The sequence below is a fragment of the Tupaia chinensis genome, unplaced genomic scaffold, assembly GCF_000334495.1.
Source record: "Tupaia chinensis unplaced genomic scaffold, TupChi_1.0 Scaffold000394_1, whole genome shotgun sequence".
In the NCBI taxonomy this organism is placed as follows: Eukaryota; Metazoa; Chordata; class Mammalia; order Scandentia; family Tupaiidae; genus Tupaia; species Tupaia belangeri.
The window spans coordinates 1,763,495-1,778,270 of NW_006159896.1; the positions used below are offsets into that span (position 1 = coordinate 1,763,495).

The 14,776-nt window shown below is 58.8% G+C and overlaps 2 protein-coding genes across 3 annotated transcripts in view; both read left to right on the forward strand.

Annotated features, from left to right (window-relative positions):
• The window catches only part of EEIG1 (estrogen-induced osteoclastogenesis regulator 1), a 38,445-nt gene extending 30,741 nt beyond the window's left edge, over window positions 1-7,704 (forward strand). The window contains exons 5-11 of the mRNA XM_006154049.3: window positions 261-307; window positions 401-558; window positions 2,703-2,807; window positions 2,893-3,088; window positions 3,547-3,668; window positions 3,770-3,839; window positions 5,061-7,704. Coding sequence (XP_006154111.1) covers window positions 261-307; window positions 401-558; window positions 2,703-2,807; window positions 2,893-3,088; window positions 3,547-3,668; window positions 3,770-3,839; window positions 5,061-5,106 — 744 coding nt within the window. The 3' untranslated portion in view covers window positions 5,107-7,704. The remainder of the gene's footprint in view (window positions 1-260; window positions 308-400; window positions 559-2,702; window positions 2,808-2,892; window positions 3,089-3,546; window positions 3,669-3,769; window positions 3,840-5,060) is intronic.
• A 1,688-nt stretch (window positions 7,705-9,392) lies between these two features.
• On the forward strand, window positions 9,393-13,577 carry DPM2 (dolichyl-phosphate mannosyltransferase subunit 2, regulatory). 2 transcript variants are annotated; one of them, XM_006154050.3, is made up of 4 exons: window positions 9,619-10,322; window positions 10,613-10,702; window positions 11,670-11,772; window positions 12,926-13,577. In XM_006154050.3, the coding sequence occupies exons 1-4, from the start codon at window positions 10,167-10,169 to the stop codon at window positions 12,982-12,984; spliced, it is 408 nt and encodes a 135-aa protein (XP_006154112.2). In that variant the 5' UTR covers window positions 9,619-10,166; the 3' UTR covers window positions 12,985-13,577. The 2 variants fall into 2 exon arrangements, with proteins under 2 accessions (XP_014445485.1, XP_006154112.2); XM_014589999.2 differs by lacking the exons at window positions 11,670-11,772; window positions 12,926-13,577 and having other exon boundaries at window positions 9,393-10,436; window positions 10,613-10,691.
• The last annotated feature ends 1,199 nt before the right edge of the window (window positions 13,578-14,776 follow it).

Genomic DNA, 14,776 nt, shown 5'->3' on the forward strand with positions numbered 1-14,776 from the left:
CACGCCGCAATCCCTTCTCCTCCATTCTCCTCTCGGGATCTTGGGTACGCACGCACATGCACCTGGTGTGAGTTTAAGCCACCGGGTCTGGGACTTGAACCGCAGTCGACTATGTGGGAGTCCAGCGACAGCCATTACGCCAACTGCTGGTCCCAAAGTCTAGGCCTTTTTGAGGCCTGAACCAGGAGGCTCCTGGGAGGCCACGTGTCTGGGCTGGGAGTGGGTGGCCAAGGCCTGGCTGATTTCTCCCCCTTCCCAAGGTCACCATTGGGATGTTCCTGCTCTCTGGAGACCCCTGCTTCAAGACGTGAGTGCTGGCGTGGGTGAGGGTGGGCGACGCTCCCCCGTCTTCATCCAGTCCTGAGGTAAGCACCTGGTCACACCCGTCTGTCTTCCCAAGGCCTCCGTCCACGGCCAAGTCCATCTCCATCCCGGGTCAGGACTCCTCCCTGCAGCTGACATGTAAGGGTGGCGGGACCAGCAACGGCAGCGGTGGCAGCACCAACTCCCTGACGGGTTCTCGGCCCCCCAAGGCCCGGCCCACCATCCTCAGCTCAGGTACCATCCCCGCCTGTATTTGTTACTCTTCCCCTCCAGTGACCGGAGGTGTCTCTCTCCGCAGTGTGGCCAGGCTCCAGGGAAAAGCTGGCTTGGAGGGAGAGCTGCGGGGCGGCGTGGCATGGGCCACACTTCACATGGATGAGCTGCTCATGTGTGGCGGAGGCACTGAGCCCAGGGTCACAGCTGTGCTCTGAGCAGACCACTGCAGTCCCCCTGCCCTCATGGGCCTCCAGTGCAGGGGGCGAGGCAGGTGGTACTCAAACTATGAGAAATCACACGCGAGCCCAGAGCCAGGCAGACAGGCACAGCGGGGAAGGCTTCCCTGAGGAGGTGGCATCTGAGCTCTAGTATGGGTGTGAGTCAAGGTGGACCTGGCAGAGGGACATGCTAGGAGCCTGGCCCTTCCACTGGCTCAGTGACCTTGACTGGCCATTTCTTGCCAGCCTCAGGCCCTTCTCTGGAGTGTTGTAATTACCCTCTAGGGTGCTTTGGGGCTCACTAAACAAACATGCCTGCCTGGCTTACAGTAGGTGCTCAGCTGGCACCACGTTTTAAATGTCATCAATGTGGCTAACTGCATTAGGAGCCCAAAGCCCAGGGGAGAGGACACAGCAGTTGGGAGTGGCACTCCCAGACAGGAGGCTTCAGTCACCCACCCACCTGCTTCTGGTCAGGGCTGGCTGCAGGACGGGCTGCGCAGGGCCCCTGGAGCTGTGAACTGATTGACCAGCTGCTTGCTGGCCCCCGCCTTAAGGCCCTCCAATGTGCAGGGGCGCCAGCCTCCCTCTGCTCCAGCCTCCGTCTGCTCCAGCCTCCCTCCGCTCCAGCCTCCCTCCGCTCCAGCCTCCCTCCGCTCCAGCCTCCCACCATTCCACTGTCCCACAGACCTACCTACCAGGGAGGCCCAGGGCAGAAAGCTGGGTGGGTGCTGGGGTGCTGGCTTGGCCTGGGGACTTCCCAGCATGGTTGTGCTCTCCAGCCCCAGGGTGGGGGTCCCCAGAGGAGAGATCTGTTGGGACCGGGCACCCTGGCACAGACAGTGCCATTGTGCAGAGTGGGAGAGCAGCCCCTTCCTCCAGGCAGGGTGGGATCTGAGCACCCACTGGCCTCTGCAGAGAACCTGTCAGAGACTTGAGTCACTGTGCCCAAAATCCCAGGAGAGGAGGGGAGAAGGGATTCCTGGGGGTGATTTCTCACTTTCCCTTGCTCTGTCTCTCTGGCAAGCCCTTTGGGGAAAACCTTAAAACAAAACAAAACAAAAACTAGAAAAGTCTCCTGTGGCTTTGTGTTGCCTGGTCAGCTAGTGAGTAGGCTCTCCTGGTCCCTTTGCGCCCCCTGCTGGGGTGCCAGGAAAGCTTTTTTAAATAATTATTTTATTTAGCTTTATGTATTTATTTATTTTTAATTTGACCAGAGAGGGATGGAGTGAGAGAGAGAGAGAAAAAAAAGTGAGAAAGCAAGCTGCCAGGTCCAGGACTCAAACCACAGTCAGCCATGTGAAGGCCTCAAACCACAGTCAGCCATGTGCGAGTCCAGTGCCCTTAACCACCACGCCACCTGCCGGCCTCAGGAAAGCTTGTTTTGAAGTTGGGTTTGAGGGTGATTGAGGTAGGGCTGTCTGCTTGCACTGGCCTGTCCCCCCCGCCCCCGTTCTGCCCGCTCCAGATATACTGTCCCCTCCCCCCCAAGTCCGCCCGCTCCGGCTACACCGTCCCAAACTCATTTCAGCCTCATTTCAGCCTCAGAGCCTTTGCTTACACCATTCTCCCACCTGGACGGCCTTACTCGGCTCTGCCTCCATGTGCCTGGAGGTCTGGGCATTTAGGCCATCTCCTTGGAGAAACTGTCCCTGGTCCCCAGACTAGGCCAGGTCCCTGACACTCACTGCTCCGTCTCTGCACCCCTTCCGGGTGGTGGGTAATTATGGCTCAGTTTCAGCACAGTGGGGGCCCTGCCTGAGGCAGTCCCCAACAGGCCAGGTTCAGATGGTGAGCCTTGGTGCGGGGCACTTACTGGACCTACGAAGCTCAGTTTTTCATTCTGTTAAACGAATGTACCCAGTGCCTCGCCCCCAGGAGAGGACGGTGTGAGGGCCGAGGTGGGCCGACTAACACTGGCCTGCACCCCTCCCCATCTCCCAGGGCTGCCAGAAGAGCCAGACCAGAGCCTGTCCAGCCCCGAGGAGGTGTTCCGCTCCGGCCACTCCCGCAACTCCAGCTATGCCAGCCAGCAGTCCAAGATCTCTGGTGAGTGGCAGCCTGGCCCTGTCCCATGGCCTCCCACATCCCTGGCACCCCATAGTGACCCCTGCCACCGCCTCCCACCCACCAGGCTACAGCACGGAGCACTCCCGCTCCTCCAGCCTCTCAGACCTGACCCACCGCCGCAACACGTCCACTAGCAGCAGCACCTCTGGCGGCCTCAGCATGGCCGTGGAGGGCCCTGAGGGCAGCGAGCGGGAGCATCGGCCCCCCGAGAAACCGCCGCGGCCACCCCGGCCCCTGCATCTGTCAGACCGCTCGTTTCGGTGAGTCCCACTGTTCGGAGCGCCCTGGAAGACAGACCCTGCAGACGCGTCCCTGCATGTCTGCTGCTTTACCTGTGACAGGGACAAGAGGGGCCCACCTCAGAGGGCCAAACAGTGCAGAGTCCGCCTTGGTCCTAGAGGTGCAGCCTGTGCCTGGCATGTCGCAGGGGCCGCCATGTCCGTGTTGGTCCAGAGCATGGTCTGTGGGCCTGACAGAGCTGGGGTTGACCTTAGGGCTGCCATGTTTCCACCAGGCAGCGTTGGGTGGGTTACTTAACCTCTCAGTGCCCCCCGTGTCCTCATCTGTGAAGTCAGGTAATAGAAGCCGCTGAACCCTAGGGGGCCAGCGAGGGGTCAGGGAGTGCAGTTCTAAGCACGGTGGGTGCTCGCTGTGGGCATCGTTCTGTCTGGGCCTACCGCTGCCCTGACTGTTGTGGCTTGGCCCCACCCCCACCCAGGCGGAAGAAGGACTCGGTGGAGAGCCACCCAACCTGGGTGGATGACACGCGGATTGACGCAGATGACATCGTGGAGAAGATCATGCAGAGCCAGGACTTCACGGAGGGCAGCAACACTGAGGGTGAGCTGGCCACGCCGTGGGCTGGTGGGCGATGCTGCCCGCGCGGGATGGGGGCTGCCCACCCCGCTGAGCTGCCTGCATCTTCCCCTGTGTCCCCACAGACAGTAACCTCCGGCTGTTCGTGAGCCGCGATGGCTCCACCACGCTGAGTGGCGTCCAGCTGGCCAACAGGTAAGAGGAGGGCAGGGTGAGAGCAGGGTCTCTGCACCTACTGACCTGGCTCTGAATGCCAACTGTCACCACTACCATGTGACCTAGGGCTGTTCACATCTTTCTGAGCCTCCGTGTCCCCATCTGGTGAGGACAGCACCCACTTCCCCGGGCACCCTGGGACAGTGAGAACGCTGACGAGTCAGGGCCCAGGGCCACCGGGACAAGAGCACAGCACAGGTACCCTACTTGCATTCTCTGAGGCCTCAGCACCCCTAAAAAGTGATGGTGGTACCCACTTATTGATGAGGCACCAGCACCGTACCAGCTGTTGAGCGGGGTGCCAGGAGTACAGCTGTGAGCCACACGGTTGCTGCCCGAAGTAGGTCTGCAGAGGAGGTGGCGGTGGGATGGAACGCCACAGCTGGGTGTCCTCGCAGGCATTCGCTCAGAGCGTGGACACCGTGTGCTTGGCTCACCACATCTTTTTGGTTCATGGAATGAGTGAATGAGTGAGTGAGTGAGTGAGTGAAGGAGCATCCCACGTGAGGCTATGATGAGGACTTTTCCCCATGTTTCTGTGGGCCAGGCAGGAAGGTACCCATCTAACACTTAGATCCAGAGCAGAAGAGACCCACCCTGGGCCCTGTGACCAGCCTCTCTTGCTGCTCTGCTGACCCCTGCTGGCCAAGGCCTGAAATGGCAGCCACCACCTCTTAGTTGGCCTCCTGGCTGCTCTGGCCTATGGGCGATATGGCTGGGGGGCGCTCATCGAAGATTGTAAACACCCCCTGAAAATGAGAGTGTGAAGCCAGTCTAATCAGCAGAAGATGCTCAGTGGAGCTGCCTGCCCAGCCCTGAAGGTGCACGACCCCACAGGAGCAGAGGGAGAAGAGCCGCTCAGACTCTCCAACCTTCCCCGGCCCTCCCACCAAACCTCATGGCCCCTCTGAGTCTGTGTCTTCATCCGTGGGGGTTACTGTGATGATGAGGTGGCACACCTGGGTGCCCTGCAAGGGCTCAGGCACACCTGTGCCAGCTCTGTTCCCATGGACTCTGATGCTTAGCATCCGTGTCGTCTTGGGCACATGACTCACCGTCTCAGCCTCAGTTCTTGCCCCTCTGCAAAACGGGGCCTGATGGCGGTGCCCACTAAAAAGGCCCTCCAAGGGCCTGGCCCAGAGGAGCATGAGTGGTAAATGGAGCATCAGGGGGATAAGCTGACTGGTCTCTCCCCTGCAGGGTCTCCTCTGGGGTCTATGAGCCGGTTGTGATTGAAAGCCATTGAGAAGCAGGTGTCTGGGCCGGCAAAGGTTCTGCCTTCTCTGGGATCTGGACCTACGACATTCCACAAGGAACCTTCCCCTTCGGATCATCATCCGCGCTGCATCTCTTCCTGCCTTCTCCAGGCCCGCACTCCAGCCCACACCAACCCCAAGGCATCATTCCATTGTCCTCCCACCCATGCCGGACCCTCCTAGCCCTGCAGGGCCCGGGCACCACTGTGAATATTCTCCTCTGAACCACTAGAGGGCAGGACATGCAGGCCCACAGGGCACGGGGCAAGGTGGAGACAGCCCGACTGCCCCTGCTGGAGACCAACCTAGCCCCTGGGCCCACACATAGCAGCCCCTACGTGTGTGGGCATGCTGTGGCGAGGGGCCTCTCCTCATGTCCCCACTCACTCCATGAGCACAGGCTAAGGTCATGCCTGGCAGGCAGGGCCTTGCTCTATTGCCCACTTACCACGGGGTGCCAGGGCACCCCAGAATCCAGCCATCTGCGACCCTCCTGACTGCTTAGTGCTTCAGCTGTCCCTTCCCTGTGCCCTGGGGGACCCGCTGGCGGCCTCCTCCTGGAAGCCAAGACCTCAGACCCCACCCGCACTCCACATTGAGACCCTCACCTCCCCAACAGAATGTTCTCCTGCTGCCCCGGCAGCCTGCACTTTGCACATGCTTGTCCCAGCACAGCCCCCACCGGCCCCATGGCCTTCCCGTGCTCCTGGGCACTGCCTGCTGTGCGGTCAGTGGCCCAGGGCCCCGCAGCCCAGCTGGAACATGGTGCTGCCCTCCTCCTCCCGGTAGCTCCACCTCAGGCCCAAGACCTGTGCTCAGACCGGTCTGAGCGTGGATGTGCCCCTGCCCAGGGCTGGGCCCTGAGCAGCACCTTCCCTGCAGGACGTGCAGAGGCCCAGCTGGGCTGGGCAAGCGAAGCCCTCTCTCTGCCCTCAGGTCAGCTGGCCCAGGCAGGGTGGTGCTGGAGAGGCAGGTGGACTGGGACTGGACCAGCCTGGAGCGGGCTTCATGGCTGGAAAAGCCTCGGCCTTCCTCCTGGACACATCCCCCACATCTGGGCAAGGGAGAAATGGGGTCCTTTACGGGGTGTGTTTTCCCAGCGGGGGCAGTCTGGCCCTGTGCCCCACCCCTGCCCCTTTTAAGCCTCTGCTCTCAGCACTTTCCCCGTCCTTGGAACTTGCTTGAAGGTGGGCCTGGCTGGCAGCCAGGCCCTGGACAACCTCTCTGTCCCTTTTAAATTCCACTCATTTTGTGTAAACCCAGCAGGCTGGTGTCCTCTTAGCCCTGTAGCTTTCTTCCCTTCCTTCCATCTTCTTTTGTCTTTTTTTGAGGGGAGTTTCATTTGGTTATTTTCTCCTCCCCCAGGTGAGGGGAGGTTCTCTGTTCTGTCCTCTGTCCCACCTGCCGGCTGGACCCAGCAGGGCTGGGTTCTCTGTGAGGGGCCAGGATTTTGGTTTTCTCTCTAGAAGGGGTGGGGTGTCCTCCCCAGGCGGGAGGGTCCCTTACCCAGGTCCCCATCTGCCCCAGTTGGCAAGAGTTGGGGTTCTGAGTTTTGGAACTCCCTTTTGTAGGGTTTTTGTTCGAATCACCCATCTCTTAGAAAATGAATGTTAGGAGGTGCCTGCCAGGCGGGCGGAGCATTCACTCTGGCTAGAGAAGGCTCTGGGCAGCTCGGGGTCCCTGCCTGCCTGCAGATACCTGGCACTTTAAAAGGAAGCTGACCACTCACCTCCAGGTGAAGTGACCCCCAGAGGGTGGGGGTGTCATCCTTCCCTTCTGTGTGACCCCCACCTAGCCTTGTGGGGAGGTGCATTCAGGGTTTATTTGGGGTCTGGTTGGAAGTTTTGAGGCTTCAGGCACAAAATAGCTGGCTTTGACTCTGTCGGGGAGACTCCCCCAAACTAGGAACCCCAGCCTCACCCAAGCCGAATTTGGAGCTTGACAGTCACCCCGGATGGAGACAGAGCCCACCGTGGCCGCCTGGGCCAGGGCCTGGGCCAGGGTAATTGGACTAAGTCAGGCTTTGGCCAAGACCAAACTAGCACCGGCTGGAGCCAGAGGCCCAGAGCCCTGGGCGCCTGAGCCAGCGCCGCTCCCCAGCCGTTTGGCAGCAGTTCCCCGCCAGGTGCCCGCAGACTCGGGAGAGCACTAGAGAGAATATATTAGAGGTATTTTTGGAAAGGAATTGGTCTATGCAATGCCAGTTTGGAATCTTCTTGAAAGACAGTTTAACGTTTTTACTAGGAGATTTAAAGAAAATAAAGGTCTACAATATTTTTAGGGTTTTTTTTTTCTTTCCTGGCCACCCCACAAACCGACCACATGGCACGATCTGCTAGGGTGGAGAATGCCCATGCTTCCCTTTGTCCTTGGGAGAGGATAGAGACGAGGGAGGGAGGCCTTTTACATTTTATTTTCATTTCCCTCCTTTCTAACAGAACGTCGCCACCGCCACTCTGATGCGGTGGGCTGTGTTGTCTCTCTGTCCCAGCTCCTGTTGTAGAAAATAACATTGTAAAGGGGAAATCAGCCTAGTGTCAGTGTCTTGGTTTTGGGGGAAACAATAAATGTTGTGGGTTTTGTTTGTTCGGTTTTGCTTTGTTTACCTTATCACTTTACCACATTGACTTTGGGGTCGAACACATCAGAAAGAAGCCGTGGCCAGCCTTGTAAACCTAGTGATTAAGAGAGCTGGACATGGACAATTGTAGTTCGAATCCCAGCTCCCATAGCTTGAAAAATACTAGGAATGTTGGGACCAGCAGTTAGAGTAGTGGCTATGGCGCTGAACTCCCACGTAGTCGACTGCGGTTTGAGTCTCAGACCCGGTGGCTTAAACTCACGCCGGGCATGTGTGCGTGCGTACGTGCCCAAGATCCCGAAAGGAGAATGGAGGAGAAGGGATTGCGGCATGGCCATCCCTTCTGGGGGGTGATTTCTCGCTTCCTGTCTCTATGTCTCTCTGTCTTTCTGGCAAGCACATGCACCCTATAGCGAAAACCTCTAAAAAAAAAGAAACAAAAAACAAAACACTAGGAATGTGTGTGTTGGGAGAAGGTCCCCACCCACTCCCTCCTGATCAGAGATCGGCTTGGACAGCCCAGAGAAAGAGACGGTGTGGGAGCAGCAAACCTCTCCTCCAGCCATGGAGCTGGAGAGGCCAGTGCCTCCACAGAAGCCCCCAGGGAGGTCTGAGGGCCCTAACGCCGCACTCTAGCTTCCCAGGATCTTTAAAAAAGAAAAAGAAATCTGGTTGATTCAAAGCATCTACCTTTTACTTTTTTTAGTTTTTGTTATGGGGTATGTGTGTTCACCAGAGAGAGAGAAAAATAACTTCCCAAGGAAGATGGCCACGCCACAGTCACTTCTCCATCCTCCTGGGATTTGGGGCCTGCACACATACACACCCGACATGTTTTTCATGCCACTGGGTCTGGGATGGCCACGTGGCTGGATGCCTTCCACCTCCCTCATGTGGGATCCAGTGCCTTAACCTCACCACCTGCTGGCCCCATTTTCTTTCCTTTTTAAAATGTGTTTCTTTCATAGAGAGTACGTTTGACAGGGTCTGGCCGTGCTGTGGTTCCCTTGCCAGTAGTGACCACAGGCCCTGTCCTTAGGGAGCCCTGTCAGGAGGGTCAGATCAACAAGTGAGTCAGCTGGTTAAGCAGTGACACAGGGTGGAGACACGCTGGGGCTGTGGAGGAGGCCCTGGCTCCGGCTGCAAAGCAGCTTGCTGCTGGGTGTGTGTGGGGGGGGATGGGAGTGGTGGCACCTCAGTGAGACCTGATGGGCGAGGAGCAGCCCGCACCAGGAGGGAGGGTGGGAAGATGCGCTCCAGACCCTGGAGCTGGAAAAGCAGCTTTGAGGATGACCTGGGCCAGTCCTGAGGTCTACCTAAACATGCCGGCCGTGCCCCTGCAGGGCTGCAGGGAGGATCATGATGGGGGGCCCTGCTGGTGCCTTCCCCCTCCCTCCTGTGAAGAAAATAAATAAGCTTAAGAAAGTTACTTTCTCCAAGATCCCGAGCGGAGAATGGAGGAAAAGGGGTCACAGCGTGGCTGTCCTCCCTGGGGGGTGATTTCTTCCTTTCTGTCACTGTCTCTCTGGTAAGAACACGCACCTTACAGCAAAAATCTACTTAAAAAATAAAATCACTGTGGGCATGTATGTGCCCAAAATCCCAAGAGGAGACTGAAGGAGAAGGAATTGCGGCATAGCCCTCCCCCTCGGGGGTGATTACTCTCTCTGGTGAGAGGAGAAGAAGGGGTTACCACATGGCCATCCTCTGTAGGGGTTGACGTCTCACTGTCCCTTTCTCTGTCTCTCCTGCAAACCTGAAAAATATATAGACTCTGGGGACAGCAGTGGCCTCATGGTTAAGGGAGCCTGATCCTACATGGCCGGCCACGCAGTTGGAGCCCCAGGCTGCAGGGGGTGAAACTCCGAGAATGTGAATGCCTGCCCCAAATCCCAGCCGATGGGAGATGGAGAAGGGATTGCTGTGCGCCCGCCACTTCGGGTACCTTACCCCTTCCCTCCCTCTCCCACTCTGGCAATGTCAGTGCCACCTGGCAAATGAAAATGAAAGAGGAGCTGAAAGGAAGGATCTGGTCCCAACAGTTCCAACCCAACCTCCCCTTGTTAGCGGAAGCGGCCTCGGAGACGGGATGGGCCTGCCCACAGGGCCAGTGGGAAACCCAGGGTTCCAGAGGCAGCAGCAGGTGAAGGAAGGGCGGGGTCGTTGTAAATCCTCCCCTCCCGGCCGGCTGGGACAGGTTAGGGCCTAGGTCAGTGGCTTCGCCATTGACTCCAACTGATCTGAGCCTCACTTTCCCCATCTGAAAAACGGACTTCCGACCTCGCGTTCCCGTCCCCCTCCGGCTAAAAGACTCCGAAGTGTTAGAGATGGGCTCTTTGAGGGGGACAAGGGTCCGTCAGGACTGCGGCCACGAGGGCCAGGCAGTCTGTGTTCCCAACTCTCCCATTCTCTACGGAGATTCCAGGCACAACCCGCTCCACGACGCCCTTGAGAACTACATTTCCCGGCATGCAACGGGGTGGCGGAGGCGGTGCCTGCTGTTCTCGGGTAACGGGATCCTGGGTCCGCTCGGGGCCTACGACTCCCGGCATGCCCCGCGGCGAAAAGCCCGGATGCGGAAGCGGATGTGGCTTGCTGCTCCCGTGGCGGAGCGCTGGGGACATGGTGAGACTTGGGCGCGGTATTGGAGGTGGCGGCGTCTAGGGATGGGGCCCTGGGTCTGCCCGCGAGCTGGAGCTTGGACCCTTGGACTCGAGATCACTCTCCCGCCGGTCCTTTGTACGGACGAAAACGCCGAGGCCCGGCAGTCCCTCCACGCCTGGAAATTGATAGCTAGTCAGACTCCTTGTCTGTCGCGGAATGGGAAGAGCATAAGCAGGCCTGGGCGCCCCCCCGTCCGCTAGTGCACCTGATCGGAGAGTCATTGCGTCAGCTGAGCCCTCCTTTTTCTGCAGGCCACGGGGACAGACCAGGTGGTGGGATTCGGCCTCGTCGCCATTAGCCTAATCGTCTTCACCTACTACACCGCCTGGGTCATTCTTTTGGTATGTCCGTCTCCCCCGCCCTCGGCTTGCCTTCCCTTATTCTGGATCTTGAAGGCCCCCTGACACCACACGCTAGGTGCTGGGTGCTTTACCTGCCTTATCTCAGCCTCTAGAACAGCCCCAGAGGAGGATGCTAGCGGTGTCCGCAGTTTATAGATGAGGAAGCCGAGGCCCCGGAAGGGTCTGGCCCCAGGTCGCATTGCTAATGCTAGGCTGTAAAGCCCTGTTCTCCCGGTGACTCTGCCTTTGTGGAGAGTTCAGGTCCAAAGGCTTAGCCCGCTGGCTCCTGGGCACAGCCAGTGGCAGTGGATTTTGTAAAGGTTTTTTCCTTGTTGGAAAATGTGTTGGTTATTGTGTAAAACGTGTAGTGGACAGCAGATGGCATAATGATTATGCTGCTGGACTCCCACACAATCGACGGTGGTTCGAGTCCAGACCTGGCAATTTAAAAAATTCTGCCAGTGCATGTGTGTGTGTGTGTGTGCCCAAGATCCTGAGAGGAGTATGGAAAAGAAAGGATTGCGATGTGGCCATCTCCCCTGGGGACAAGCACATGCTCCCTATAGCAAAAATCTCTCCAAAAAAAAAAAGTGTAGTGTGTTTGGGAGGCAAAATCTTGCAGAACTTTGATAGCCTTTGGAAAAAATGTTAACAAAGAAGACCCGGGAGCCCAGGTTGGGGATTCTTCCTGTACCCTTGGTCAACGTGTGAGTGCCGCTAGGCAGGGCTCTGGTCTTCTGTTTACCACCAGGTTCCCCAGTACCATCTAGGGCAGGTACGGAGCAAGTGTCCCGTACACAGCTATTAAATAAAAGAAGGAAGAGAGGAAACCATGACACCCAAAATGCTGGCGGCAAATGCTGTCCCAGGCTTGGACTGGGGTTGGCCCCTTAGAGGCAGGAGGTGGAGGTTTGGGCGCGGGGCTGGGCAAGGCCCAGTGCTCACCAGAGCTCCGCCCTCCGTGCAGCCTTTCATCGACAGCGAGCATGTCATCCACAAGTATTTCCTGCCCCGAGCCTATGCTGTCGCCATCCCACTCGCTGCGGGCCTCCTGCTGCTCCTGTGCGTGGGTAAGTCATCGCTCCCAGTTCTGGGCAGGGTGTCTGAGGGCCCTGCCGCTGTCTCCCACCCCTGAGCATGCTTTCACACTTCAGCACTTGCTGCACAGGGGCGGGGGGCTTCCTGCCCTCCTCCCCTGGGGTTCTTGTGCTCATCCATCCAGGCCACAAGTCAGTAGCCCCTCTGGCCTTTCTGACACCTTGGGCTCTTTGGACTAATGGCGTGTCTCCCTTTTTCCCACCCCCGCCCCTCATTATCACAGCTCATGCCTTGACCACCTGTCCCTGTCTTGTTACCCTGGCTCAGATTCCTGTGCCTCTCTATCTCCCAGGGCTACCTAGAGATGGACTGTGTCTTGGGCACAAAGCACAGGCTGGAGCACTTGAGTTGGTGCTCAAGAGAGTAGTCGGGGACCCAGCCATGAGGGCACAGGTGGTGGGCACTGCTTGGAGCCACATGGCACGCCTTGGGTTCAGATGGGTATGCCTGGATCCTGGCTGAGGAGAGGGCCACAGTGCAACGAGGTCCTGTCAAGAGTAGCTGTCTGTCTGTCTCTTAATCAATCAATAAAGTAGTTTGGCCCGATGATTAAGGGAGTCAGATCCCACATGGCTGACAACATAGTTCAAGTCCCAGAACCGGCAGCTTGAAAAACATGCCAGGTGCATGTTTCTAGCTGCTCCACATCCCGAGGGATGGAGAAATTGAGGAGAGATTGCAGTGTGACCATGCCCCACTGGGGAGCTTTCTCCTCCTGCCTCTCTGCAAGTGCTCATGCCCCCTGGGTTACAAACAGCAAGTAATTCGGATGAGTCAGCAGTAGGATGACAGGACGGAGTGGGCGGATGAGCGATGTTGAGTGGGCAGGTGTGGGCGGGGCAGTAGGTAGACAAAGGCTGATGGGCAAGTGGGTGGATCAGGGGTGGGGCGTACTCTCCTGTGGCTCCTGAAACCCCAGATGCAGCAGCTGTCCTGTAGTAGCACTCAGCTGGCGTTGGTTGAATGAATGAGAGTGGATGTGTGGCTTAATGAATGAGGAGGAGGCGAGGGGTGTCCTGGAGGGTGGATGGGCCCGCATGGGCCCTGTGTGTGGGTCGTCTGCTCTGCCCTCCTGGGAGCCCTGGTCCCAGACCTCACCTGGCTTTTCTGGTCTGTGTATTCCAGGACTGTTCATCACCTACGTGATGCTGAAGAACCAGAAGGTGACCAAGAAGGCTCAGTGACAGCCCTGCAGGGATGAGGCTGCAGGACCCTCCTCGGCCTCCCCTCCAGTGCAGGGACCAGGGGTGGGAACCTGCGAGAGGGTCCAGGCATTGTGGGCCACTGAGCCTGGCTGTTCTGCAGATATCCCTGAGGGGTGGGCTGTTCAAGACTCACCCCCGACTGACTGGAGCCCCTTCCCCTGCTCACCTTTCCGCAAACCGGGAGCGGGGAAGACCTGGAAGTCTCCCTCTCATCTGCTCTGGCTGAGGCCTGCAGGATGCTGGTCCTTCCCACCTCACTTCCAGACTCCCTGATACTTTTTCCTTGGGGTTCCACCCTCTTGCCTCAGTCTCCCTCCTATCATGTGCTGCTGTTGGACTCAGCAGGTTCTTGGGCAGGACCTGACCTCTCCCTGCAACTCCTGCTTCTCCACAAGGGCAGTGCTGCTGGGTCTGACTGGCCCCACCAGACTTCTGGGCCTGAAGAGCCTCAGGGGAGGGCTGGCGGGCTCCAGGGCCGCCCCAGGCCTCAGACCACGTTCCATGAGGAGCCGGGCCCCCAGCCCCAGGCTGGCCTGCTGAGGGCAGCTGACAATAAATGTCGATCGTGCGTCTCTGTGCTGTCCTTGACCAGGGGAGCTGGGCACGGGACTGGAGCTGGCCCTGCCTTGGTCTCCGGCCAAGAGACCCCAGTTTGTGCCTCCTGTGCACGCCCCTGGGCCTGGTGCTGGGGACAAGGCAGGGGCTGGGACAGGTGTGGCTCTGGCTGGTGGAGCTCACAGCTGAGGCGGCCCTGGCCACGCCTCTGTCAACCTCCCTGTGCCTCTCAACCAGGATGGACTAGTATTTTAGGGACCTAAGGCCAAGCCTGCGAGCCAACTCAGTGTGACCCCGAGCAGTGAGGGCCTCTGTGCTGAGACTGGCCGCTGTCCCAGCCCCCACAGGGCCGTGTCAGCCTGCAGCCCCTCCAGCCCCGGCTGCTTGCTCTGCTTCTGGGTAGAGCTGTTCCTGTGTCCTGCAGTCTGGGTAGAGCCCCCACCTGGCTCTGCGTCCTACCCCCACTGTCCCCTACACTGCTGTAGGAGGAGCGTCCTGTCACTGAGGGCTGTTGCGGGAACACCTTTGACAGGATCCTGGTATCCTGCATGCTCTCCGGGCTCCCCCTGCAGGGGGAGGTAGTTCTGCTCACCTGTCACTGCCCCGCCTCCCCAAGGCTGGCGACACTGCCTGCATTTCCTGCCACCTGCAGTGCCCGCAGCCATCACTCCGGGAAGGTGGCCCCCTCTGAAGGCCAGTCCTGCTGGTTGTTAAGCCCAGAGGCCACCTTCAGCCTGTAACATGCCTCGGTCTACGCAGACACTCTTGGTGTGTGATGACAGACCTCCATGGGTCATGGGCCTCAGCCTAACCCCCCTCTCCCGGGCGACTTCATCCTTTGTAGGCTCCCTCCAGCCCAGCTCACCCTCGCATCTCACGTGTCCCAAGTGCCCACCTGATGTCCCCTTAGACCCTCAGATATCGTGATGGGACCCCAGATTCGCCCTGTCATGAGGCAAGTTCTGGCTCTCCCCTCCTGCCTGTCCCTTCTTGTGCTGGCTTTCCTCTCTCACCCACCTTCCACTGGACCCCCAGTCCAGCACCTCCTCCCTCTGCCCATCGGCCCAGATGAGCCCCTGCAATCTGACAGCGCTCGGCAACCTCGTGCTCACATGCTTTCTCCCCCCACCTTTCAGGCCTTTCACCGCCTGGCCTCACTGAGGCCCTTTCACCCACCTCCTCACCCCCTGTCCTGCCCCGCCCCACACTGGTTCAG